At 41.8% G+C, this 26865-nt stretch overlaps 1 protein-coding gene across 7 annotated transcripts in view; it reads left to right on the top strand.

Moving 5' to 3' along the window:
• NRP1 (neuropilin 1) overlaps nt 1-23120 on the top strand; it is a 157641-nt gene extending 134521 nt beyond the window's left edge. For 3 of the 7 annotated variants that reach the window (XM_077944998.1, XM_015146733.3, XM_077944999.1), the window contains 5 exons: nt 2658-2717; nt 7929-8066; nt 13901-14172; nt 14666-14762; nt 20252-23120. In XM_077944998.1, coding sequence (XP_077801124.1) covers nt 2658-2717; nt 7929-8066; nt 13901-14172; nt 14666-14762; nt 20252-20541 — 857 coding nt within the window. In that variant the 3' untranslated portion in view covers nt 20542-23120. 7 annotated transcript variants of the gene reach the window in all.
• Nucleotides 23121-26865: the final 3745 nt, after the last annotated feature.

Genomic DNA, 26865 nt, shown 5'->3' with positions numbered 1-26865 from the left:
TGCAAATGCCTTGGAAGTCATTAGATAATACACTTGGCCTCAAAGGCACCAGACAGCTAAATTTTACATTGGAGCTGTGTATACCCAACAGTGGAATTTGCTTCCCAACCTATAGCAAAACCGATTATGCATATCAGTTTTAAAAAGCAAATTTTCACCTTGAATCTTTCTCCTATAAGACCACAGGGAACAGAATGCTAATGTATTCTGGCCTCCCTCCAATTCTGCCATTATAGATTCACCTTCTTAACCCATAGTACATATAATTCCTTCTTCCTAGTGCCTGCCTTGTTGAGGCCTTGCACACATGTGACCACTCATCCAGCATATTTGCTGGGAGAACTGAGGTACCGTGATTTGGTGCTGCAGTTGATTAGCCTAGAAATCTTAAGACCATTCCAAGAGCACAATTTTATGGCTCTCTGATTCATGCTATGGAAATGTAACATGATTTCTGATCTGTGGGAACTGCCAGATAGGCCTGGCCCAAATAAAGATCATCACAAATCTTTATTGAATTATATTATTGGGAAGTGCACAATTATGGCACCCTGTAACCACCTCCAGAACTTTCCATGGTAGTCATGGGCCCACCCCATTCACTTACCCTGAATTGGTTCAATACTGTATCTGGATATAACAGGTTACTTCCAACCATAATCTGCATCATGGATGGACATAAGGAGAAACAGCTTTCTCAAGCACCTATGTAATAAACAGCAAACCACTGTTTCCCAAACTCAGTGGGTTATAAGACTCATCTGAGAAGCTTTCAAAAATACAGATTTTGGCCAGGCATGGTGGCTCACACCTGTAACACCAGCACTTTGGGAGGCCAAAGCGAGAAGATCACTCGAGGTCAGAAGTGTGAGACCAGCCTGGGCCAGATAGCGAGATCCCTGTCTCCAAAAAAAAATATATATATATATATATGTGTGTGTGTGTGTGTGTGTGTGTGTGTGTGTGTGTGTGTGTGTATATATACACACACATATATATATATATATATATATATATATCAGCCAGGCTTGGTGGCACACACCTAGTCCTGGCTACTCAGGAGGCTGAGGCAGGAGGATCCCCTGAGCCCAAGAGTTTGAGGCTACAGTGCATGATGGCACCACTGCACTCCAGCCTGGGTGACAGCAAGACTCTGTCTCAAAAAAATACGGATTTCAAAGCCTTACGCCTAGAGATTCCAATTCTCATTTAGGTCTGGAGAGGACAGGTGGATGGGAGACTGCAATTTCAACAAGCGTTCTGGTGATTCTTATGGTTGGGCAAGTTTAAGAACACTACTTTACAACAGAAGTATAATGATGAACAGTGGGAAATGGGTGAGTGAGTAAAGAGGTGGAAGAGAAGGTGAAGCTAAGTCTCAATAGACAAGGTTACAGCCTGTCCCCTGACCAGTGAGATGCAGTAGGCCTGCACTCATTGGAAACTCACAGCAGTCAGGGTATTACTTGTTCAGTCTGTGAACAAGTTTCTCCTGTTCTTGTTCACAAGAACTGGGACTGTGAAATGTTTCTCCCGTTCTCCGTTTCCTGCTGCTTCCTGCAGCTTCTCCAAACCACATACAGGGCAGAGTATTTGTCCTTGAGGAAAGTAAACAGCTCCGGTAGCCAAACAGAGGAGGAACCCATAGCACCTTACTTTAAACCCTCAGTTTTCCAGTTTTTAAAATAGGTTGTGGGGACTAGCCTTGCAACTTCCCTGAAGGCACACACCTGAAACCTTGGAAAACGATTTAAAGATTAGAGGTTGAGGTCAAGTTTAATACCCAAGTCACCGAGGAGGTGACTTTGCTTTTGCAGAGGCCTTTGCTTTTCACTGTTGCAATTGTGTGCTGTGTTTTGTCTGGGAATCAGTGAGTGCCCATGGAGTGAAGTCCCAATTTCTGGGTGCCTTCTGAATGCTTTGTAAAGAAAGGTGTTAGGATACGTTGTCTACTTGAAAATTGCAGGCTGGGCACGGTGGCTCACACGTGTAATCCTAGCACTTTGGCAGGCTGAGGTGGACGGATCACTTGGGGTCAGGTGTTCAAGACCAGGCTGGCCAATATGGTAAAACCCTGTCTCTACTAAAAATACAAAAATTATCTGGACATGGTGCCACATGCCTGTAATCCCAGCTACTCAGGAGGCTGAGGCAGGAGACTCGCTTGAACCTGGGAGGCAGAGGTTGTAGTGAGCCGAGACTGTGCCACTGCACTCCAGCCTGGGCAACAGAGTAAGACTCCATCTCAAAAAAAAAAGAAAGAAAATTGCTAAGAGATTAAAGTGTTCTCACCATAAAGAAAGCCCAAAATAGGTTTATGAAGTAATGCATATGTGAACTAGCTTGATTTAGCCATTCTACTAAGTGTACCAAAACATCACATTGTATGCCATAAATATATACAACTTCTATTTGTTAATTTAGACAATTATTTTATCTGTAAATTTTTAAAAGAAGTATGTTAGGTAAAAAAATGGTTTATTTGAATTTGATATTGTGATGAACAAAATTGAAGGGAAACAATTGCTACCACTGAAATTAAAAGGATTTTTCTATGGAAAATATTTGCCTCTGATAGACATTTTAAGTGTACATTTTTCTCCTGCATATTCGCTACCGTTTTCTTATTTTTGCATGTTGCTGTTTTTGTTTTTCAGGTGGCACCACTGTGCTGGCCACAGAAAAGCCCACGGTCATAGACAGCACCATACAATCAGGTATCAAATAAAATATGAAATGTGGCAGATTCCATGTACCTCTCTCCTCTCTGCGGCTGCGCTCCTCGCTTTCAGTTTCCCTGAAAGTCCTAGAAGGAGAGATGCCACACAGCATCTGGTCTCCAAGCATGAGCCATAAATATTGCTTTCCTTTCATCCACATGTATATGCAGCAGGGAGTGAGATTTCCTTCTCCATCAGTAATTGCCAAATGGTGACAATCCCAGCTCTCCACTGAAGGAACGGAGTAACATACTTTGTTTAAACGCAGCACATCTAGGACATGGATTGTGTTTGCAAACTACAGGAGAAGGAAATCTCACAGGCAGCACAGCCCGACTATTTATTTTCATCGCAATCCTGCAAAACCCAGACAGGCAAAGTTTGTCAGTTTTGCCTGCCATGGAGTTGGCAGTTTTACAACAGCGTTTCCAGTGGGCGTGCCATGAAACGGGGTTCAGGAAACCGCAGTTTATAATTGTGCATGGAGAGAAGCACACCCTTGGGAACAGCACCTCCTCATCCTTTTATTAATAGAAAAGCGTAACGACTTTTAAAGCCCTTGGTTTGCTGTCGATCAGGGGCCAGTCACGGTTAAACGGTGGCCTTCCTCTCGCTGGCCTTTGTGTTTAGTTAGTATCCTGTAAAATTCTTCCCGGCAGACATACACGAAGGGAAACAGTCAGTATAAGCAATCAGAGGTTTTAAATACTTTAAAGTTAATCATTAGAGTAAGGTGAGCAGGTCAGTTTTCCAGCTTTCTCCCATTTCCTCTATTGAAGCCCTCTCAGCCTTGGCCTCTGCAGTCATTTATTAATGGGGCGTGTGGTGTATATCAATGTTTCCTCAACGCTATGACACTACCCAGCTAGGCAGAAAGTAGAAAGGGCCGCCCTAATTAGTATGCTTTCTTAAAGGACGCTGTCACTGTTGACCTGATTAAACTGCAAAACAAACTTCTCTTCGGTCGAACTTAACCCCCAGCTGCCCTGTAGCATGTTCAGGTTGACAAAATTCCTGCTACCACACAGCCCAGACACCCCCTACAAAACCAAGAGATGAAACGGAAGAGTCACTGCCGAAATTCAGAAAATGGTGTAGTCCTACACACATCTTAAGTTGTAAAATGCGGCTTTCAAAGACTGTGCGGGCACCTCCCATAACTGAAGGTACTCATGAGAACAGCCCTGCCTCTCCTTTTCTTTGTACCTTTCCTGTAAGTTCTCAGCCCTTGGGAAGATTTTCTGTGGATAAAGGGTAATGACCACCAGTTGGTTCTCTATGTCCTTTCTGGGATAGGGAAGAGGGGTGAGGTGAATAAATGAAGTTCTGATCACATAACAAACCTTTTAGCTGTTGTTGCAGTTTCTTCTCTTGCCAGAGAGGTAATTAAAGCCACTATGAAGTTGCCAGCTAATTTATTTCATCTCATCCCTCTTCTCCTTGACTATGAAAGGGGGTAGGGATCGTTAAAAAAAAAAAACAGAAGTGAACAAGAGCTGTGTAGAAAATGGAAAGTTATATCAGATTCCAAATCTAGGTAATCTTCCCTGAATGTTGAAGGTCAATATTGTCAGAGCAGGAGTGGTTTTGTTAACATATTTGATTTGTGCACAATCTCAAGGTCACTTGAGGGATGGCTTCTCAGAGTGGCCAGTCATTCCTGTCACAGAGTCTACTGTGGTCAGAGGGCAGGTGTGCAAATTACAACAGTAGGACCTATTGCTATCACCCTCTGAACAAGTTCAGTTCAAACCACACGGGTCTACTGATCGGGGTGGTCTGACCCGGTTTGAATTTCACAGTCAGTGCAGAGTCCTTTGCAAATTGACTTGCTTTCTTGTTTCTCCATTGTCTAAGTCATGAATCTGGACTCCAAGTCTCTGTTTGTGGCTAATGGACTGTCTGACCTTCCTGGAAGGAGTTCTGTTGATCGTAACCTCCTCGCTAAGTCAATGCCCAGAATATTGCACGGGGACTTGAGCATGCTTCAGCCAGGGGTCAGGTCTGACTCTGAAGAGCTGACCTGGTGGCCCAAGTCTCCTGATACTTTGATCCACACTGTTCTGCAGGATTCAGATTCTTCAAGTGTCGTCACAAGCAGCAGTCAATGAGACCTCAAAACCTTCATCATAATTCCATTTTGCCATTACAGACTCAACTCAGAGTCTTACGATTTCATCTTACTGATTCTCATCAACATAATAAACTCCATGGGCATGTAATATTTATATACTTTTATGTAATCAGATGCAGAAAAGCTGGTTAACCCTCCACCAGCAAGTGATGGGATCCTTATATTTTTAATCCAGTTCTCTCTGGTGAGAGCTCTAACCCTCTGAGGCTCCTCCAGCATTCCTGCAGCAGCTCGGAGTATATTCTTCACCTATGATTGTATGGGCCTGAGCACCTCTGCTTGTTTAGACTGAAAGACTAGTCTATGAATAAGTGAGTTAATCTGCTCTATAGAAGTTTGGAATATCAGATTTAAAAATTAAATCCTTATGCATGCATGTGGTGCTAATGATCCAACTTCAGGCAAGATGGGTTTGGCAAGCACAGCTGGTACTTGCTCTCAGAGGCTATAAATTTGTTTTAAGTTCAGAATATTGTTTCCTGCTATTTTTAAGAGTCAAGAAGGGATTTAGCTGGATTACCCCCATTGAATTTAATGAGAGTTGTGTGCCCCTCCAGGGCTCGGGTAATATTTTGAAAACGTAAACGTCAGTAGTCCTATATGTTTGTTTCATTCATTCATTTGCTTTTTTTCTTTTCTTTTCTCTCTCCCTTTCTCCTTTCCTCTGTCCTTCTCTCTTTCTTTTTCCTTTCTATAAATGTTTATGGGTAGTTTGTGTGTTTGTCTTTCTAGCCAAGCTGAAAGGTCACTCCATAACCCTCCCCAACAAAAGGCATTGATTTAAAAACATACCCTTTAAATAACCAAATTGCCACAAGTTACGTGATCAAGACAAGAGGATAAAAGGGCAGTAAAATACAAAAAGAGCAATTCACCTTGTTAAATGTACAGGATGAGGAAGGACACTGGAAGGTAAAGGCAGACTGTCATTCTCTGAAGCGAGAAGAAGTGCCTGAAACATTTTGTCAGGCAAAGGGGTTCCATGTCCTGGTCATTTCAAAAATATCCAAGTTCCTACATTTTATGATAGCATCAGAATATTAATAGCCACAATAATGGATGATGTCGTTTTCCGTTCTATAGATAATAAATGTAATGCATTAACAAGGTAAATATAGGCAGAACTGTGTGTGCTGGGGTGGCTTTCATTATCCTGAATGTGCATGTTTTATAAAGTGTATTTAAGCAGAAAAATCAATACCACACACACATTAACATGTTCCGATATTAACATTTTCTAACATGAGATTATGCAACAATACATTTTAGGGTCGTGGGCATTGGCATCCAAGGTGGCTCAATCATTCAGTCACCGTTCAGTTGACTGTACTTCATCTACATAATTCAATCTTGCTACAGAAAAGTGTGGTAAATTTTGGAGCGGGTTTCCCATGCCTTAAGAAGTCCTGTTTCATGGCTATGATAGACTAAACCTGAAATATATCTCTCCGATGACACTATAGCTGTGAAAAATATAGCCTTTTTGCACTAAATGTAAGTACTCATGTTAGACACATCACATAGCTTGCTAGTTTACTTTCCCCAGCTGGCTCTGTCTAGCCTTTGGGAGGTCAAGGCATCATTGGGAGAATCCAGACTGCTCCTTTTTGATAGTTCTTATGGCGAATTCCTTCCAAAATTTGACATTAGCCCTAGAAAAGGGTTCCTTACAAACTAAAAAGGCAAAGTAAACCATTCTTATCTATTCCATAAATCTTCCCATTAAAATTCCTCCTGCCATTGGGGGAGGGGCTGTAGAGACCAGGCTCAGAGCAGAAAGCGAGATACTTTGTATTAAACACGAGCAAGTTAAAGAGCTCAAAAGGAGATAAGGTCTTGGCCTGACCCTAATACAGCATCTAGTACCAGACTTCCCTTATTGTTCATAGGGATTCTTTTGAGGCTTATTTTTAAGTTCAACGGGCCAGACGCCCCAGGCGCCTCCCTGTTTGTTTCAATGCTGCCATCTCGTGGACTGCCTACACTCAGTGACGAGCCTAGAGGCCCTTCGTCACCGGGGAAAGCAGCTGCGTCTGTGGGCTTCGTTCTTTATAGGGAAGATGAAAGAAGGGGGCAGAAACCTGAGAATTTCGTCTTTAGAATTTTTTTATTGTTAGCTTATGTTTACGAAAACAACAGTCATACTTGGGATAAGTAGCGATTATTTCATTTTTCCCATACTTAAAAGTTCAGCTCCTTTCAAAAAGAGGCTGCGTAAAAGTCAGGCTGTGGGTTTTAAAAACACCATAGTCCAACAGCACCTCGTAGGGCACACACAAGGCAAGTCACTCCCGTGAATTCATTCACGCTGTCTTTTCAGATTCCTAAGGAAACCTTTTGAACATTAAAAAAAAAAGAAGAAAAGTAAAGTAAAAAACGGGTAGCTACTGAAATGGGCTTTGGATTTAGATGACCTTGCATTGAGGTTTTAAGCCGGGTGAACAATTTATATGTAAATTTAGAAATTAAAAAAGCAGAAATTTATACTTAAATTAATCGACTTTATAGAAAGCATGGAAGAAAAAAAATAATCTTAAAATGCTTAAGAGATTCTAACCCTGACATTAAAGACCTGAAGCATGAACTGGTGAGGTGGAAATAGAGAAAACCTCCCGGGTGAGGCATTTCGCCAAGTTACTTTCCACTTTTGAGGCTTCATGGGTCAATCTCTAATTAAGATTCTTTTCATTGGCGGGTATCCACTTATATGATTCATCCTCAAGAACAGAATGGCTTTCATATTAAATACTGTGGAAATGGGGAGAGTGTTGCAAATACGTGCTTTAGAAAATAGCCTTCCTGGAAATTTTATGTAAACCCAATTTGACAGGCAGTCCATAATCTTTTTAAAGCTGGATTTTTAAAGAAATTACTAAATGTGATTTTGCAAACATTTTGACATCTCCATGCATCTTTTGGTTTCTTGGTAATCCTGGCTTTCCCAGAATTTTCAAACAGACATAAAGTTGTATAAATCATGCTTTCCATGAATGAATGAAGGGCTTTTGTGACCCTAAATGATCAAATGTGTCTTTCTCTGCCTGTCTCTTGTTTTTACTTCCCACCCACTGAAGAGTTTCCTACATATGGTTTTAACTGTGAATTTGGCTGGGGCTCTCACAAGACCTTCTGCCACTGGGAACATGACAATCACGTGCAGCTCAAGTGGAGTGTGTTGACCAGCAAGACGGGACCCATTCAGGATCACACAGGTAGCACAGAGTTCACTTCGGCTGCATGGCTTTGCAGATTCTCTTTGATTCCGAGGCTGTGTTACTGGGAGGGCTTCTAATGTCTGTGAATTTAGGGGAGTGGGAAATACTACAGGCATTCACATGTGCCCTTATTTTCTGGAATTAACAATGTTTCTTTCCCTAGTACAAAGAAGCATAGGGCAAATCATACTAATGCCCCTTGAAGTTGGCCACTGATTGGCCTCCTTGAAAACAGCAAATTGGGCAAGGATGTATGCATTAGCATTCGTCTTATACTTTTTTTTTTTTTTTTGAAACGGAGTCTCACTGTTGTCTGGGCTGGAATGCAATGGCACTATCTCCGCCCACTGCAACCTCCGCCTCCCGGGTTCACGCAATTCTCCTGCCTCAGCCTCCTGAGTACCTGGGATTACAGGTACACACCACCACAGCCGGCTAATTTTTTGTATTTTTAGTAGAGACGGGGTTTCACCATGTTGGCCAGGCTGGTCTCGAACTCCTGACCTCATGATCCGCCCGCCTCAGCTTCCCAAAGTGCTGGAATTATAGGTGGGAACCGCTGCGACTGGCCTTATCTTATACTTTTTCTGAACTTCTTACTTTGGGCAATTTCAACCATATTCACAAATGGAAAAGAAATAGTAGAATGAATTCTCTATATGCATGACCCTGCTTCAACAATTATCAGATCATAGGAAACTTAATCTATGTCTGTCATCCCTGACTCTGAATTATTTTCAAACAAGTCCACCAGGCGTATATTTATGTCATCTCATTTATTTTACAACTAAAGAAACAATTCACAATGCTTGCTCTCTCCACACCCTTGAAGGGGAGGTGGGGCAAGGTGGCGTGGGATTCTTATTCACTGGGGAAGGATTTAAAGTCTAGTGTATTTCCTTTCAGCAGGTAGAAACCTCACCATGCCCTAGCTCACAACCCTCCCACCACCTCCTGCCTTACTTTCTTCCTAAGATTAATTGGTGGGGGAGGAATGGGTTGGGGGACAGAAAGCTGGTAGCTTCTCCAGTGAGCTCTCTTATCTGCCCCATCCTGCTACCCACCTAGTTATTTCACTGCCCAACTTGAGGTACAGTATAAAGGACCAGCAGGCAGGACATGGTGGCTCACACCTGTAATCCCAGCACTTTGCGGGGCCAGAGCAGGAGAATCAGTTGAGTTAGAGAGTTAGAGACCAGCCTGGGCAACACAGCAAGACACTGACATTACAAAATAAAAGCTTTTTAAAAATCAACCAAGCATAAGTGTGCACGCTTGTAGTCCCAACTACTCAGAGTCTGTTGTGGGACTTTGAGCCTAGGAGTTCGAGGCTGCAGTGACCTATGATCGCACCATTGCACTCCAGCCTGGGTGACAGAACTGGAACCTGTCTCTAAACAGAAAAAAATAAAAATTAAAAATAAAGAAATAAATAACCAGCCATGTCTGGCCCAACACACACACACACACACACACACAAACACACACACGTATACACACTCACAGCAAACACCCAATCCACGAACTTCTGCACCCACTCGGAAATACTTACAGAGCACTGCTTGCTCAGGTAGTGGCTTCCCAAAAGGTAACCCCGGGGGCATTTACTGATGCTAGGAAATCTCATTACATTCTCCCCATCTTGGCTCTTTGGGTGAGTGAGTCAGTGGACTGATGGCTGGGCCAAGGGTACTTCATGCCTTTCCCATTTTGTGGTTCACTTTTCTCCCAGTGAATATAACCATTAAATAGGTTGAATAGGCCTCCTTCTACCACGGTTACCTCCTTGCCTAATGAGAATGACAAGGAAATTGGATAAAATTGGACTCCTTCAAATCTGAGACACTTTCAATTGAATCTTAAGACAGGCAGTTTTAGAAAACTTAAAATACTTTGACTGTAAATGGCACTGTACATATAAATGGCATCAAATTAACTAAATGCAATTAGCCAAAATGAAGGCAGTAATGGTGGAAAAATTGATGCAAAGTGAAGCAAAATGGCTCAGTAGGATCTGACATTCAAAGGAGGTTAAAAGCTATGTTAGCCAGAGACAAAAGCTAAAAGGCTTGCAGAAGTAAAGTGCTAATTGAGAAAATGAAGACAGAGTTCCTGACCCAGAACTGTGATAAAACCCTTGAAAGGGAAAATATCAGTGCTTTATGTGTTAGAGTATCAGAGAAGGAGGGCTTGTCTTAGATTAACAGCTGAGAAGTGTGATTCCTTCAGAAGGGTTGGACTCTTTTGTTCTCTCAGCCACCCAGATTTACTTGGCAGTTGTGCCAGGTCAGCTCCGACTAGAAAGAACCCCTGCAGCTCTAGAAACACAATCATTTGTGCAGAGAGGTGGGTGAGCCCAACATCTGAAAGGCAGGAACTACTTGTTAACAGGGAAAAGATCTAGATGAAAAGAGCCCTCCACGAAGCTCCCGCGCGTAGACTGACATTAGAGAGTAGATGGTGCTTTTTTTACAATATTATTTGGTGAAACTTTGCAAACCAGAGATTGGGTTGTTTAAAAAGAAAATGAACACTAGCTAGGTAAAATATCCTGCTGCTTAATTTTGAATATATTGAAAGGCATCCCATTTGCTTGGTTTTCTGCATTTGACCTCTAAGAATGGAACTAGGTACCTCCTTTCAGAGGATTCCTGAAGTCTGGCATCTCTCCCTGGTTCACTGAACAAGTGGTATTTGAGAAGCTCTGTTACAGGGCAGACGCTGTCTTGGGCACTGGAAATACACGTGTAAAGGAAGACGTCCCTATGCCTGAGGAACTCACAGTCTGATCATGGTTGGGAAGTGACCACAGTGCAGTTCAGTGAGGACTTCCAATGGCAGAGGCCAGTGACAACGGACCATGTAAAAGATGATGGAAGAGGGGTCAGGGAAAGCAGCCCTGTCCAGACACCAGCTGAGCTAGGCTTATTTTACTGGCTTGTGTTTGGTATGCTTTGCACAGGTTTTTGTATGGGAAGTAGTTAGGTAGAAGTAGAGTATGCATGACTTTGGGAGCTACCTCCTTGCCTAATGAGATTGACAAGGAAATTGATGAAATTGGATTCCTTCCATTTTCACTGAGTAGAGCAGAAGTTTGTGGATTGGATGTTTATTGTGAGTGTGTGTGTGTGCATGTGTGTGTGTATGTGTGTGTTTTGGGCAGGACACTGCTGGTTCTTTATACCATACCTTAAGTTGGTGATGCAGTGACCAGGAGGAAAACAGGATGGAGGCAGATAAAAGGTCCATTGGAGGGGCTGCCAGCTCCCTCTTTGTGAAGAAGTGTGGATAAGCTTCAGGCAGTGAGCAGCCCCTGAAGAATTCTAAGCAGAGGAACAACACAAGCACATTTTATTTATTTATTTGTTTGTTTGTTTGTTTGTTTATTTAAGACAGGGTCTCTGTTGCCTAGGCTGGAGTGCAGTGGTGTGATCTTGGCTCACTGCAACCTCCACCTCCCAGGTTCTAGCGATTCTCCTGTCTCAGCCTCCCAAGTAGCCATACTCCCAGCTACTTAGGACTACAGCTATGTAGGAGCTACTACAGATGCCCACCACCATGCGTGGTTAATTTTTGCATTTTTGGTAAAGACATGGTTTCGTCATGTTGGCCAGGCTGGTCTCGAACTCCTAGCCTCAGGTGATCCAGCCACCTCGGCCTCCCAAAGTACTGGGATTACAGGCGTGGGCCACCACACCCGGCCACACAAGCATATTTAAAGACTACAGTGTGAGAGGGCAGGGACCATAAGAACTTCCTTAGGCAGAGGATTCTTGAAATCTGGCTTCTCTCCCAGTGCACTGAACAGGCATCATTTCAGAAGCCCTGTTACCTGGCAGATGCTGTGTTGGGCACTGGAAATACAGCTATGAAGGAGGGGGTCCCTGTGCTTGAGGAACTCTCTGTCTGGTTGTGGGTAGGAAGTGATCATGGTGCAGTTGAGTGAGGATGTCCAATGGGAGAGCATCCCTCTACCTACGTCCACTTCTCTCCTTCTTTCTAACACCCATTCTCTGACTGGCCTCAATAAACTTCGAGCAGTGAGCTCAATAAGTGGGATTAAGACATGGCAGCAGCATTGCCAATTTCAGTCTTTTTTCCATAAGACTGGGGGGACGGAGGCACAATGGGTGTATTTTTTTCCCATCTTGGTGGATTGATGGATCTTGATGGATCTTGATGGATCACCATCAAGGTGATCACATCTTGATAAATTAGTGGGCAAACAAATCCTAAGTGTGAATGGATCAGCTCAGTCACAGAGGACACCCTGCAAGGTCGGAGAGCGAGAGGGACATTCGTCCTGCAGTATCAAACCTACTAGAGGGGCTAGAGTTGCCACTTGTGAACACCCTTCCCTTATGATTCCACCCACTGGTTTGAAGAAGGGTGGGCTCTCACATAAGCAGCCAGGTAAGGAAAGGAAACTGCCCGTGAACACATCCACATCCACCTGGACACTGTTGACACAGGCGAGCAGAGAGGAGTATGTGCCCACGTGTGCACAGTGAGAAAGCACCTTGCAAACACACAAGCCTCTTGGGCAACAAACACAACCTCCTGCTGCCCATTGAGGCCCGAGCAGCAGATTCACACTTAATCAGGTGAGGCGTTAGAGAAGATGATTTCTATTTGCAAAGCCAACAGTGAAACATGGGTTGTGTGTTTAGACCAGGTGGTGGCAGGAGGAAATGTTCCCAGTGGGGGTCATTAAAAGTGAAGCCAAGAGAAAGTCCTCGCAGTTCAGCAAGTGTCTATGTTGCCAAAATGGCACGTTCTAATGAACCTCAACAAGGCAACCTTCCTCTCCTTGGGCCAGAAGCCCACCTCAAATAGGAGCAGGGCTCACAGGAGAGATGCAAGCTCTCAGGTGTGTTTAAGGAATTCAAAAACCGTGAAAACAAACTATGGGAAAAATAATCTGAACTTGAAAAAGTTTTTTTTAAAAGACTACTACATTATTAGGAAGAACTACAGGTTTATGATTATCAAGGAGTCATATTGACAGAAGTTTCTTTAATCAGAATTCCTGCTGCTCAAATGATAAATAAAAATACATCTCAATGATTTCATTTAATGCATGTGTTCACATGGATGCTGCTGTGCGATCTTAAAGTTGCATGAAAACAGGGTTTCTTAGGCCCAGCGTGGTGAATCATGCCTGTAATCCCAGCATTTTGGGAGGCCAGTGTGGGAGGATTGCTTGAGACCAGGAGTTTGAGACTAGCCTGGGCAACACAGGCAACAAAGACTCTATCTCTTCTTAAAGAAAAAATTAATCTTTTTAAGAACTAGCTGAGCATGGTGACACGGGCCCATAGTCATAGCTACTCAGAATGTTGAGGCAGGATGATCACTTGAACCAAGGAGTTTGAGGCTGCAATGAGCTATGATCGCACCACTGCATCCCAACCTGGGCAACAGGAGTGTCTAAACATAACAAATAAATAAATAAATAAGGTTTCTTCTTAGAGAGCCAGGCGTTTTCAGTCCAGGCTATGCACAGACTTTGCTTTCAGTTTGCTTGTGATGGTACAAATGCCAGCTTGAGCCATAGCCTGTGTCCATATGAAAATGTATTCCATTATAAGTAGTATCCTAATTAGTGCCACTCAGCCTTCCCCTAATCAAATGTCCATTTTGCAGGAGCTGAGAGCAGGGCCTCAGGTGCCCATGAGGTCCCCAAGTATGCACACTTCTCCCTTTCCACTACATATTTTAGTTCTTGGCACTCAGCGCAGGAAGCTTTTGATTAGTGAGACTTGAAATAAGAGAGATAAAAGTGTGGTAATCCTGGCCACTCTCCCTAACACAGTTCTTTGTCATAGCAGGAGATGGCAACTTCATCTATTCCCAAGCTGATGAAAATCAGAAGGGCAAAGTGGCTCGCCTGGTGAGCCCTGTGGTTTATTCCCAGAACTCTGCCCACTGCATGACCTTCTGGTATCACATGTCTGGGTCCCACGTCGGCACACTCAGGGTCAAACTGCGCTACCAGAAGCCAGAGGAGTACGATCAGCTGGTCTGGATGGCCATTGGACACCAAGGTGACCACTGGAAGGAAGGGCGTGTCTTGCTTCACAAGTCTCTGAAACTTTATCAGGTATGACCTCTTCCCAAGGCTGGAAAGGGCAGTGGCTGCAGGAATACTGAGACGATATGTTGGAGGTTGTGCAAATGAGATGCGGGAATTATTCTGAAATTATTTCCAGTGTTTCCCAACCCTGAGATATTGCTGCAATGATAACCACCTTCATAGCAGATTTCACAGTCTCCTATATTGTAGGAACAGAACCAATTTGCTGAGAAAGAACACAAAGGACTTCCATGTCATCTATTTCTGGGCTTTCACAATGTATTATTCCTTTTGTTTGCTGCTTTCTCCCATTTTAAAGTTTGTATTATAAAAAGAGAGTGTGAGGAGAAGGTGCATGCCATCACCAGGCAGCTAATGTGGATTGATGAGTGAAGTGTGTGCTTACACTGAATCTGATGAATTTAATTTATGTGTCATAGCGGGAGCTGAACAAGCATTTGTAAACTCTGCCACGTGAGATGAGCATTTCAATACTGTGAAAATGATCTTATTTTGTTAGGTGATTTTCGAGGGCGAAATCGGAAAAGGAAACCTTGGTGGGATTGCTGTGGATGACATTAGTATCAATAACCACATTTCACAAGAAGATTGTGCAAGTAAGTATGAGCTGCTGTAGAAACCAATGGAGTACTTGCCCAGGGCAAGACTCTTGCCAAAGTGGTGGTCTTTGTTTTGCCCATTTCTACTTGGAATTTCCGTGTGGCCTCTCGACACATCATAGGAAATGCATATTCTGGTGCAACAGGGCATAAAATCAGCCCAATTTACCTGTGGCTGTCCCATTACCTACCCTAGGTCCTTCATAATGTCTGCTTGATACCTACAAAACTCCACAAATAATGCAGAATCCAAAGAGTATAGCTAAGAAGACCCAGCTTACAAGCTGTATATGCCATACGGAAACATTTTGATGAGCAGCGGAAAGTCAGACATTGGATAATTCCAAATATCTGAGTGTATAAACAAAACAGCAAGCCTCTGAAAACTTTGATCAGGACGAGTTTAATTAAGAATACATTGTTAATGAACCATAGAAGCCATAATTCTTTGCTTTATTACAAATAAGTAGATGTTTCTGACTTTTAAAATAGCTGAAATGGCTTAAAAGACTTAAATGAAATTCAGAAACTTGGCCTAGTATTTCAGAGTTGGTCTTTATGGTTCTTGTACTAGGTGGATGTAAGACATAGAAAACCAATTCATATTCCCTAGTTCTTGATATATAATTACAAATAGCATTACTAATGGCAGTGTAATAGCATGGTAATTAGTCTTAAGCTCCATTTGCTACATTGAAACTTTTGTTATACATCATTATATAATACGATGTTAATTATAACAAAATGGGATAAGCCTTTTGGGCAAATTTAAGACAAAGGAGGCCTGTTGGCTGTAATGGGGGTTTTGGTCATTTCAGCAACTTACAAAGCTTTTATTATATAATATATTGGATATATATAATCCCTAAAGTGGCAATAATTTGATAGGATCCATTGAAGAAATTGGGCAAAAAAAAAAAAAAGGAGCAATGAAGAAAGGCTTGCTTCTTCATACATTAAAGGGAATCTGCTTCGTGCCACCCTACTTAGCAAATCTTCACAAGAATGATAAGGCTTAATAGTTTAGCTGCAACTCCTTTACAAGTTACCCACATCCATATCTACACTGCTGTAAAAATGTGTATTTCATGTAGTAACACAATGTCTGTGATATCTTCACTTCTCCATTCCAAAGTGAGAATGATGATGATGATGTTTTGGGATGTGAGAGCAAACTCCACAGACTAAAACAAAGAAACGAAATTCAATTCAGTTCAACAAGTTCTGACCACATACCATATGCAAAGCAGCATGCGGATGCTCCAGTGAAAGTACATGGCTGAGCCAGGCGCAGTGGCTCACGCCTGTCATCCCAATGCTTTGGGAGGCCGAGGTGGGAGGATCATTTGGGGCCAGGAGTTTAAGACCAGCCTGGCCAACATGGCAAAACCCCATCTCTACTAAAAAATACAAAAATTAGTTGGGCGTGGTGGCACGCACCTGTAGTAATCCCAGCTACTTGGGAGGCTGAGGCAGGAGAACTGCTTGAACCCAGGAGGCAGAAGTGCAGTGAGCCAAGATCATGCCAGTGCACTCCAGCCTAAGTGACAGAGCAAGACCCCATTTCAAAAAAAGAAGAGGAGAGAAAAGGAAGGAAGGAAGGAAGGAAGGAAGGAAGGAAGGAAGGAAGGAAGGAAGGAAGGAAGGAAGGAAGGAAGGGGAGAAGGAGAAAAGGAAAGAAAGAAAAGAAAGAAAGAGAGAGAGAGAAAGCAAGAAAGAAAGCAAGAAAGAAAAAGGAAGGAAGGAAGGAAGGAAGGAAGGAAGGAAGGAAGGAAGGAAGGAAGGAAGGAAGAGAAGGAAGGAAGGAAGGAAGGAAAGAAGGAAGGAAGGAAAGACAGGACACAGCTGAGATATCTATGGTACTTTTTCTTTTCTTGTCATTTGTCCATTTAGCTGTAGTTGCTGCCAGGCATTGTAGTGGGAAAGTCACAACTAGAGCTCCATTAAACCACTTTATTTGTTTATGTTGCTACCAATAAAAATATGTGTAAGAAAATTGTACAATGATTCATCAAATATGCATCCTTGAACATCTGAGTGTGGATACTATGAGATTATCAACTATTTATTAATCTTTCATTCATTCATACATACAACAAATATCTATTAAAGCACCTATGATGTGCTAGACACTGTTGTAAATGCTGGAATATAGCAGTGGACAAAGCACTCAAAAATTCCTGCTGTGTACTTAGTACCACAGGGATACCAAAACTTTACTTCTTCGATAGCTATTTTATGTATTTATCTATTTTTGTAATACACAGGACACAGTCTCTTCCCTCAAAGAGTTGACATCCTATTCGAGAAGCAAAACTAACACACACCAAATTTAGGAAGCAGTTTTCTGCAAACTATAGGATGGTCGCCGTATGTACCCATCTGCTTCAGTAGAACCTATGTTCACCGGATTTTTCTTCCACATTTCAGATGCCAAAACCATGTCTCTTCCCCCTTCTCTCCTTTTTTTAAAAAATTTGTTGTTGTTGTTGTTTTTGCTTTTTTGAGACAGGGTCTCGCTTCCATCACACAGGGTGGAGTGCAGTGGCACCATCATGGCTCACTGTAAACTCCATCTCTTGGGTGCAAGCTCCCCTTCCACCTCAGCCTCCTAAGTAGCTGGGAAGCTAATTTTTTTATTTTTGTAGAGGTCTCACTATGTTGTCCAGGCTGGTCCTAAACTCCTAGCCTAAAGTTCTCCTGCCTTGGCCTCCCTAAGTGCTGGGATTATAGGCATGAGCCAGCACACCCAGCCCACCGTTGTCTCCTAAAACAACAGACTCTGCTAGCAGCAGTGCTGCCTGGATTTAGATATGGCACCTTAAAGGCAGTGTTGTGACGTCACATCACCAATTTCCTGGTCATTTATTGATCTATTTGGTGGGTTCTGGTTGAACTAAAAAATCCAAAAGGAGCCCAGTAGAGACATGTGTGTGTGTGTGTGTGTGTGTGTGTGTCTGTGTGTGTCTGTGTGTGTGTGTGTCTGTGTGTATGTACCTAAAGGTTTGTGTAGTTTGGTGCATTATATTTTGTTGGCAGTTCAAATATCTCTTTCAATTTTGTTTGACTTGTCAGAACCAGCAGACCTGGATAAAAAGAACCCAGAAATTAAAATTGATGAAACAGGTAAATTTGTCTTGCTGACCAATTTTTTAAAAAAATTTTTACTATGGCTTTCATTGTGTTTATGAAGCAACTTTGTGGAACTCTAATACACCGGAATGTCAAAAGTTCAAATGAAAAACATCTATGCCCATGGCCCTGGGTTGGTGCTGTGGGTCGGATTGTGCCCACAGAGTACCCACTTCCGAGCTGCCCGTAAGACTTGGGGAGCCTCGGTGATGGTTCCTGCTTGTACATACTTGGTTAAGCCTGGGAAGTGTGCTCACCCTGGCCCTTCCCTGCCCAGTCTAGAGGTGGAACATAAAGGATAATCAGCTCAAACACACTGAGTTTATCACTACAAAGAAAGAAAACTAGTGAAGACGATTTCCATACATGGTTATTTGAAACCAACCAAAATTATTGTCTCTAGTTGATATCCAGCTAGGATCTTTAAGAGACCAGAGCCCAATTTCTGAGATAATCCATTGTGTTTGATTCATCTTTTCCCATCTTCCTCTACTAGAACCTTGGTTTTGTGATGACGATGATGATGATGATAAGAAGGATTTATTGAAGAGCTAGTATGTTCTGAGCACTTTACATACCTGATCTTTTTCTTTTCTTTTTTTCTTGAGACCGAGTCTGTCTCTGTCACCCAGGCTTGGAGTGCAGTGGTGTGATCTCAGCTCACTGCAGCCTCCACCTGCCAGGTTCAAGCAATTTTCCTACCTCAACCTTCCAAGCAGACTACAGGCCCACACCACCACGCCCAACATATTTTTGTGTCTTTTGTAAGATGGATTTTGACCATGTTGCCCAGGCTGGTCTCGAATTCCTTAGCTTAAACGATTCCCTGACCTCAGCCTCCCAAAGTGCTGGGATTACAGGCATGAGCCCCTGCACCCATCCTACATACCTTAGCTTATTTAATCCTCACAGCAGCTCTAGGGTTTGTATTTATCCCCATTCTACAGATAGTGAGACTGAAACTTAAGTACCATAGCTAATTGGGTGGCAGCCTTACACTTTAGCCTGATGAACTATAAATGTGTGTTTTTGTTGAACGCTGCTTGGTGATCAAATGCAAGACCTTTGATCAGAGTTAGGCCTTTCCTGGTATAACTCTATTCCCAGAAGTTTCCACATCTCCCAGCCAGCACTGTGTGCTGTTGGATACTTGCTCCAGCATCACTGACAGCTGCTGTGGGTAGTGCTGCACCCTGATCATCAATGCATGTCGGCATCTGTTGCCGTTAGAAATGGGATCCTACTTTATGGCCAGTCGTGGACTTCATACAGGTAAATAAATATGGCACCATGCTGTTAGTAATATGAACACATTACCAAGTCCACACAGAGATATAAACTTTATTAGAGGTTGTTTCAAAACAATATTTCATCAAGGGAGAGAATATTAATATGTCCCAAGGCTTGTTTTCTCTTGGTTAGGGACTTGTGTCTCATATTTTTAGTTTTCTTTGATTGGAATCTTTGTTGATCAGAACACCATTAAGTAAACCCCAGGCACATTGTGCGTTAACATTTTCATCCCGTTTCTAGTACCAGGTAATTAGGCTGAAAGCTGCCATGTTAACAATTTCTCCCATTCCACTCTAAAGAAAACAAGTCCCCAGTGACTGAGCTGCAGAGCAGTGCAACTGTCTCCGGTTAAACTACCAGGGCTGCAAAGATGCTGATGATTAGTAAATGTCTTCTATTCGGCATGACAGACACGGTTTTCTCGATTTGAGCCACACTCTGTTTACATGTCAGCAGCAAGCATTCTCTTGTTCTAAAAAAATCACTCCTTCTTTACTGAAACTACTGTAGACTTTGGGCAAAATTTGTTTGACTTGAAGATTTCCCATATGGGAGAACAAACACATGCATAAACCATGCCAGATCCTGGAAGCAGCACCACATAGAAGGGCGGCCATGAAGGTTTTTCTCGTGCCTGTTTTGGGATTAGGTACACGCACTGGGAATGGTAAAATCCCCTTGCTAGACTAATGTGTGACTAAGCATTTTGCAAAACTTAATGACCACATATCTAGCCAAGGACTGTAAACACAGATTACAATCTAGGACAGATGGGGCAGCATGAAATCTGAATTGGATGAGCATGGAACCTCCCAGTTTATCCAGAACAGGTTGTTTCCACGTGCTAAGCAGTCTGGCAGAAGCCCCAGCACCCACTCCCCACTACCACTTCCCACTCCCCACTACCACCTCCCACACTTCCATTCCCAACAATGAGTCAGACATGACAGGCAAAACTGGGGTGTGCAATTTGCTCCTGTTTCGTTTCTTTCTATTTTTCTGTCTGCTTTCATCTGGTCCGTTGGCAGTGCTCACGGAGACAATCTTGTTATTTTCCATAGGGAGCACACCAGGATATGAAGGTGAAGGAGAAGGTGACAAGAACATCTCCAGGAAACCAGGCAATGTGTTGAAGACCTTAGACCCCATCCTCATCACCATCATAGCCATGAGCGCCCTGGGGGTCCTCCTGGGGGCTGTGTGTGGGGTCGTGCTGTACTGTGCCTGTTGGCATAATGGGATGTCAGAAAGAAACTTGTCTGCCCTGGAGAACTATAACTTTGAACTTGTGGATGGTGTGAAGTTGAAAAAAGACAAACTGAATACACAGAGTACTTATTCGGAGGCATGAAGGCGGACAGTGATGAAAAGACAGTCAGAGGACGGAAGTGGAAGGACGGGAGTGAGCTGGGGAGCTGTTGATCTTTCACTATACAGGCTGGGAAGTGTGTTGATGACCACTGAGCCAGGCTTTTCTCAGGAGCTTCAATGAGTATGGCCAACAGACATGGACAAGGAGCTGTGTTCACCATCGGACTCATGTACAGTCAGCTTTTTTCCTGTTGGTTTCATTTGAATAATCAGATGCTGGTGTTGAGACCAAGTATGGTTGACATAATCATTCATTTCGACCCCTCCTGCCCCCCCACCGCCTCCTCTCCCTTTTATGGATTCTTTTCGGAAACTGTGCGAAATCCAAGATGCTGGCACCAAGCGTATTCCGTGTGGCCCTTTGGATGGACATGCTACCTGAAACCCAGTGCCCAGAATATACTAGAATCACCGCATATCAGTGGACTCCTGAAGTTGTACTTGTGTATAATTGCCTGCGTCGTGCATAGGCAAAGAAGGATTAGGCTGTTTTCTTTTTAAAGTACTGTAGCCTCAGTACCAGTATAGTGCATCAGCCCTGTTTACGAAGCAATACTGTCCGATTTTCTTGCTGTTTTTCCAGTGTTGTACTAAACCTCGTGCTTGTGAACTCCATACAGAAAACAGTGCCATCCCTGAACACGGCTGGCCACTGGGTGTACTGCTGACAACTGCAACAACAAAAACACAAATCCTTGGCACTGGCTAGTCTATGTCCTCTCAAGTGCCTTTTTGTTTGTACTGGTTCATTGTGTTACATTAACGACCCACTCTCTTTCTTGCTGGTGAAAGCCCTACTCTTTAATCAAACCCTGGTGGCCCACTGACTAAGAAGAAAGTTTATTTTCGTGTGAGACGTCAGCCCCTCCGGGCAGGCAAGGGCTCTGAAGATTTGGCAACGTGGCTTAATTGTTCTGCTTTTTCTGTAGTTCAATTTCATGTCTCTTGACCCTTTTGTATAAAGCTGCAATATTCTCTCTTGTTGTTCTTTCATATGGAATGTATTTTCAAATGTAAACTCTTTTCTCTTTCTCTCTCCTATCTCTCTGTCTTTTTATCTCTCTTAAAATTGGAAGATTTGCCGTTGTCCAGAAAAGAAACTTGCAGCTTTAACCTGCTGGGAATGGCAAACGATTTTACTAGACTTTATGTTTAAAAATAAATAAATAAGGGAAATTCCTAACTTTGCCCTCCAAAGTCTAACTTTGGTTTTCTTGTTAACTGGTTAAAGTGACAGTATCTTTTTTCCTTATCTATTCTGTTCAAAACGACCTCTGATAGAAATGTTGGCATTTAGTAGAAATAGTGGTAAGTTGAGGAAAGAAATAATACAAATTGGCTTTCAAGTGAGACCCAAAGGAAGAACTGGATAAAATCTTCCAAATATCCAAAAGCATGAGATTTTTCTATCCAAATATGCAAAAATGACCCAAGAGAACCTTCTTGTTTTGCTTCTGAGTCAGACAAGGGAATTGGAAGGAATAACAGTTAATTTAAGAATTAAACTATAAATCCTGATGCCTGGGCGTCAAGTATTTTAAGATAAGAGGGGGAAAAACATAAAGTCAAAACAAATGGTTTACAAAATTTATAAAAGCAACCTTGAAAAAATAGACTTAAATGAATGCTTCTAGAAATTTCCAGCGGCTTGCAAAAAATAAGCCTGCCTTAGGGCTGGCAATACCTAAGCCTCTAACAGCACAGGGAAGCAAATATCTTACCAGGCAGCCTATGAATTAACCCAAAGAAGCTTTGGTGGGTTTTGGTGCATTTTTATCATGCCATGTTGGACATGAGATTTTTTAGATCTTCCTCCCTTCCCGCATTGCTAGACGTCTCGCTCAAAGACATTTGTGGGAGTCACATTTGCATCATAGATGAGACAGTCCATTCATCTTAGTTAAATTGGATTGAGAATGCCTTTTGTTTCCAGGAAAGTATTGATCACCATGAAAGAAGAATAGTTTTTTGTCCCCAGAGGCATTCATTTAGTTGATATAATCCTACCAGAAGGAAAGCACTAAGAAAGACTTGTTTTTTGCTTTTAAAGGCAACAGACTTAAAGTTGTCCTCAGCCAAGGAAAAATGATACTGCAACTTTAAAATTTAAAGTATCTTGCACTGATAAATATATTTAAAAATTATATGTTTATAAAGTTATTAATTTGTAAAGGCAGTGTTACAAAATGTTCAGTTTATATTGTTTTAGATTGTTTTGTAATTTTTAAAGGTGTAAAATAACATATTTTTTCTTTATGGAAATCTATAAAACTTTCTGTAGTAAAATGTTTTCATTTTACTGGTATATTATTGCTTCATGTTTTGTACCATCATAAGATTTTGTGCAGATTTTTTTTACAGAAATTATTATTTTCTATGACAATATGACACTTGTAAATTGTTGTTTCAAAATGAACAGCGAAGCCTTAACTTTAAATGACATTTGTATTCTCAGACACTGAGTAGCATAAAAACCACATAGAACTGAACTGTAACTTAAATTCCAAACTATGACTACTACATTCCAAAGAAACAGTTGAATTAAACATTTTCATAAAATATCCCACACCTGATGGCTTTTATTATATTAGCACTGTTCTAGTTAAAGAAGTTGGTGACATGCCACCATCCAATAACTTTCAAGATTTTTTAAAGTTCTCTTTTTTAAAATATTCTGATAAGGAGAGAAGATTAAGAAGACATTTTCCGAAAGTAGAATCTCAACTCAAATTGGACCCTGTCATGATAAGGAGTACAGAATTTGACGTTAGGAATGGAAATGTTTAAATCCTAAATTGTGTGTCAAATGTTCTATATTTCATTTGGTAAAGTTTCTTTTATCATATTCACTCATAACTTGGTAAGTTTTGTTCTTGTAGAAAATAGTAATGAGTCTGGCAGTATTTATTCATGCACTCATGCTACGTTTAGGTAATGGGAAAAGTTGGGTAGGACATTACAACTGGCTGTTTGGTAATTCTTAGGAAAGTTTTTATTCCATCTGGAACCAGAATAATAGGAAAAATAATAACAACAACAAGGACAACAGAAGTGTCCAGTTAAAGGGGCCCTTTTTACAACAAAACTGGCCTAGCTTAATTTCTATTACTCACAGACCAATAAGTCTTTCTCCACTACCATCCTCTGACTGTAGGAAAACTAATTCCTGGAAGCACAGGAACTCCCTGAGGAGTGGGCTGCTTTGGACAGCCAGACTCCATCAATCAATATTTCCTTCACTTCCTGCTTTTCTCTGGATGCTTATGCCTTTTTGCATTTTCCAAGATTAACCGAGAATAGAAAATTTTCCCGAATGCATGGGTTATTAGGTCTCTCTACTCCCAGAAAAGAGTCAGAGAGAATCACTTTAGTAAAGTTACATTCTACCTAAATTAATGGATGTTTCCAGAAAAATATGATGACTTCCAAGGAGTCTATTAGAATTAATCCACACATACTTTCTGAAAAATGCTAAGGGCCATGCACTAATATTATCTCTGTTTCATTGTTTGAGAAGAACTTCAACATGAATACTTTTCACTCTTATCCCTAGTTAGAGGCTAAGCTAGGCTTTTCGTACTAGGTTTCACAAGCTAAATCGCTGTATAATACTTCCCAGATTCAGGACTGAAACATTTAACTTAAAGCATAAAAGTGATTTACTGTTCTGTCTCCTTTCTTCCCTCATAACTTATTAATTGCCACTTGGGCTGAACTGCACTGTATTTTTATGCAAATCAAATCAGCATTCCATAATGCTTCTGCTTCCCAATGGTAATTATAACTGTTTGTGTTGCATTAAAAAATAGCTTTGCCAAGAATTAGCTCTATTTCCCTAAACTATATCCACTAAGGGATCTTAAGCAGAATTTCAACTTGGGGATTGAGAAACCTAGATGAAGGGACTGTCACACTGAGTAGAACTTAGCACCAAGAAGCATGGAAGACAATGATGAGAACTGACTTTTTCTCCACAATGTTCCAAAGAAACATTGAAAGATGATTCAGAGGAGAACATCACATTATCACATGCATGCCAGAAAGGTCCTAGGAGCTGATCCCGTCATTTTAGGAGAGAAAGAGTATGGGGATTGTCTGTGGTGATGGCATCATACTGCTATTTGTTGAAACTCTAGCTGTTTTCACAGCTGCTTTGTGAAAGGTAAGTAAGGTAAGTTTTGTAATTATTCATTCTACTTAAAAATGGGGAATCCAAAGTTCAGAGAGGTTGAGTGATGAGTCGAGGATGTATCTGGTCTCATCTCTCCTCCATTCCTCCCACCGTTCCACAGTTCTGCATTAACATGGGAGAGGTTCACACTGGACCTGGCTGCCCAAAATGTGTCCCAAGAGGCAGCAATAGCAGCAGCATCACTGGAAGCCTATTAGAAATGCAGAGTCTCGGGCTGTGCCCCAGATCTGCTGAGTCATTTTAACAAGATCCCCAGACCACCTGTCATCACAGTCAGGTTTAAGAAGTCCCAACGTGGCCTGCCGCCACCTAAGCCAGGTGTGCGAAAGTTTGCATTGCTTCAGATGGTGGTGTCTGAACACAAAGAGCTTTTCAGAAGTATCTAAACACAATGCAGCCTGTAATAACACCGGTAAATTTAAAATCTCACTTAATCCAGAAGTGCTTTGTGGTCATTCTGCCTGATTACCTGTGAGGGGCCTAAAAGTGGGCTTTTCTGATAGAGAAGAGAGGCTGCTGATGTGGTAATTTGCTGGATTAAAAAGTTTAAAAGTGTGGCAGAAGCATAGCAAATGCTCTTTTCCTTATCACAGTGCAGTCAGTGGAGAAAGGGGAATGCACACCAATATGTGAATACCCAATTCCTTCTACTCAAAAGACGTTGCCTTACATAGCACACACGGCTTAATACCTTCCAAAGATATTAAATTCCTGAAGAGTAAAACTAGATGGAGCTCTATTTAATCTTTCTTATTAAAGAAAATATCAGATAATAGAGCTTTGTTGTCAATAGTGGCTCTCAAGAGAGGGTTTTTCTATGCGGAAAGATTGTCTCATCTCCACATCTAAATGGAATTGTGCTGTAATGATGCAGGCGTTCACAAGTGTATAATATTCATAGCCAATAATCTAATTTTATCACTGCCCTGTAAATGGACTTGGAAAGTCGCTTGCTCTGGCAGAATGTTGGGCTGGAAATGGACTCACTGTCCTGGAAGGGGCTTCTGAGTCTTGCCTTTGTGCAGCTTGGACAAGACAATGACTCACTCGGATGGAAAGCAGGTCTCTGTTCCTCATAATGCTCCTTTCAGTGATCTGGGCATCTCTGCCCCGTCATTTCTGACATGAGCCAATTCCACACCCTTTCCTTAAGGCCTCATTATCATTTTTTCAGATAGATGATGCTGGCAGTGCTCATGATCTTGATGTTATCCTGCCAGGAAATCATTCCATCACCTATCAGGATTATCATTGCTCTAATTTTGTCCAACTTCTGAAATTTTTCAATGCTGATTAAATTGCTCCTTAACTTTGTATATGTGATATAGTCAAAGCAGACTCAATTATTATGCTCTCGTCTTTTGCAATTCTGCTGGAATTCAAGCCCTCCAACTATAAGAAACTTATTTTTAGAGTCTTAAACATGATTTCTCTTGGGTCAACTTTTAATTTTATTCATATTTAAGTCACCCAAATTCTCTTTACTTGTAAGAAGAAATACTCTTTTTGTCATGCAAATAACAAATTCTCCCTTCTATTTAATTTCATGTACATATTAGAAAGTTTGGCTGCCTGGAGGGGTCCAAGCAGTGGCAACAGGGTGATCTCTCCCGTGTACCCTAACACACAGAGTTAACTACAGTAGATATTTATGTTCCAACTACTCAGGAAGCACATTGTCAAATCCACTCTGCATAAATATCTTAACTCCTTAATATCACAACCACTACCATTTCCTAAAGGTTTGCTGTGTACCAGACTTTGCTAGATACCTCAATTAATCCTTCAAGCTACCTTGTGATTTGGGGATATAAAAATAGGTTCAGAGAGGCTAAGAAAAGTAACTAATGTCACACAGCTAGTTGGTAAGGTGCACTTGCAAGATTCAAACCCAGGTCTGTCTAACACGAAGCTTATAATCCTAATAGCTACCCTACGCTGCTTCCACAGTTTAAAGACAAAGTTTTGTCACTGCATGTCAGTTGCTACAGAAATGCTTTGCAGTATGTTAAGCTACAATCTCACTTTACTATTAGGCCTGGTATTAGTCAGCTTAGGTTAGGCTATAAGGTAAGAAATATACTCCCAAATATTAGTGGATTAACCTATACA

The sequence above is a fragment of the Macaca mulatta genome, chromosome 9 (assembly GCF_049350105.2).
Source record: "Macaca mulatta isolate MMU2019108-1 chromosome 9, T2T-MMU8v2.0, whole genome shotgun sequence".
Lineage (NCBI taxonomy): Eukaryota > Metazoa > Chordata > Mammalia > Primates > Cercopithecidae > Macaca > Macaca mulatta.
This window is presented reverse-complemented; position numbering and strand designations above follow the sequence as displayed.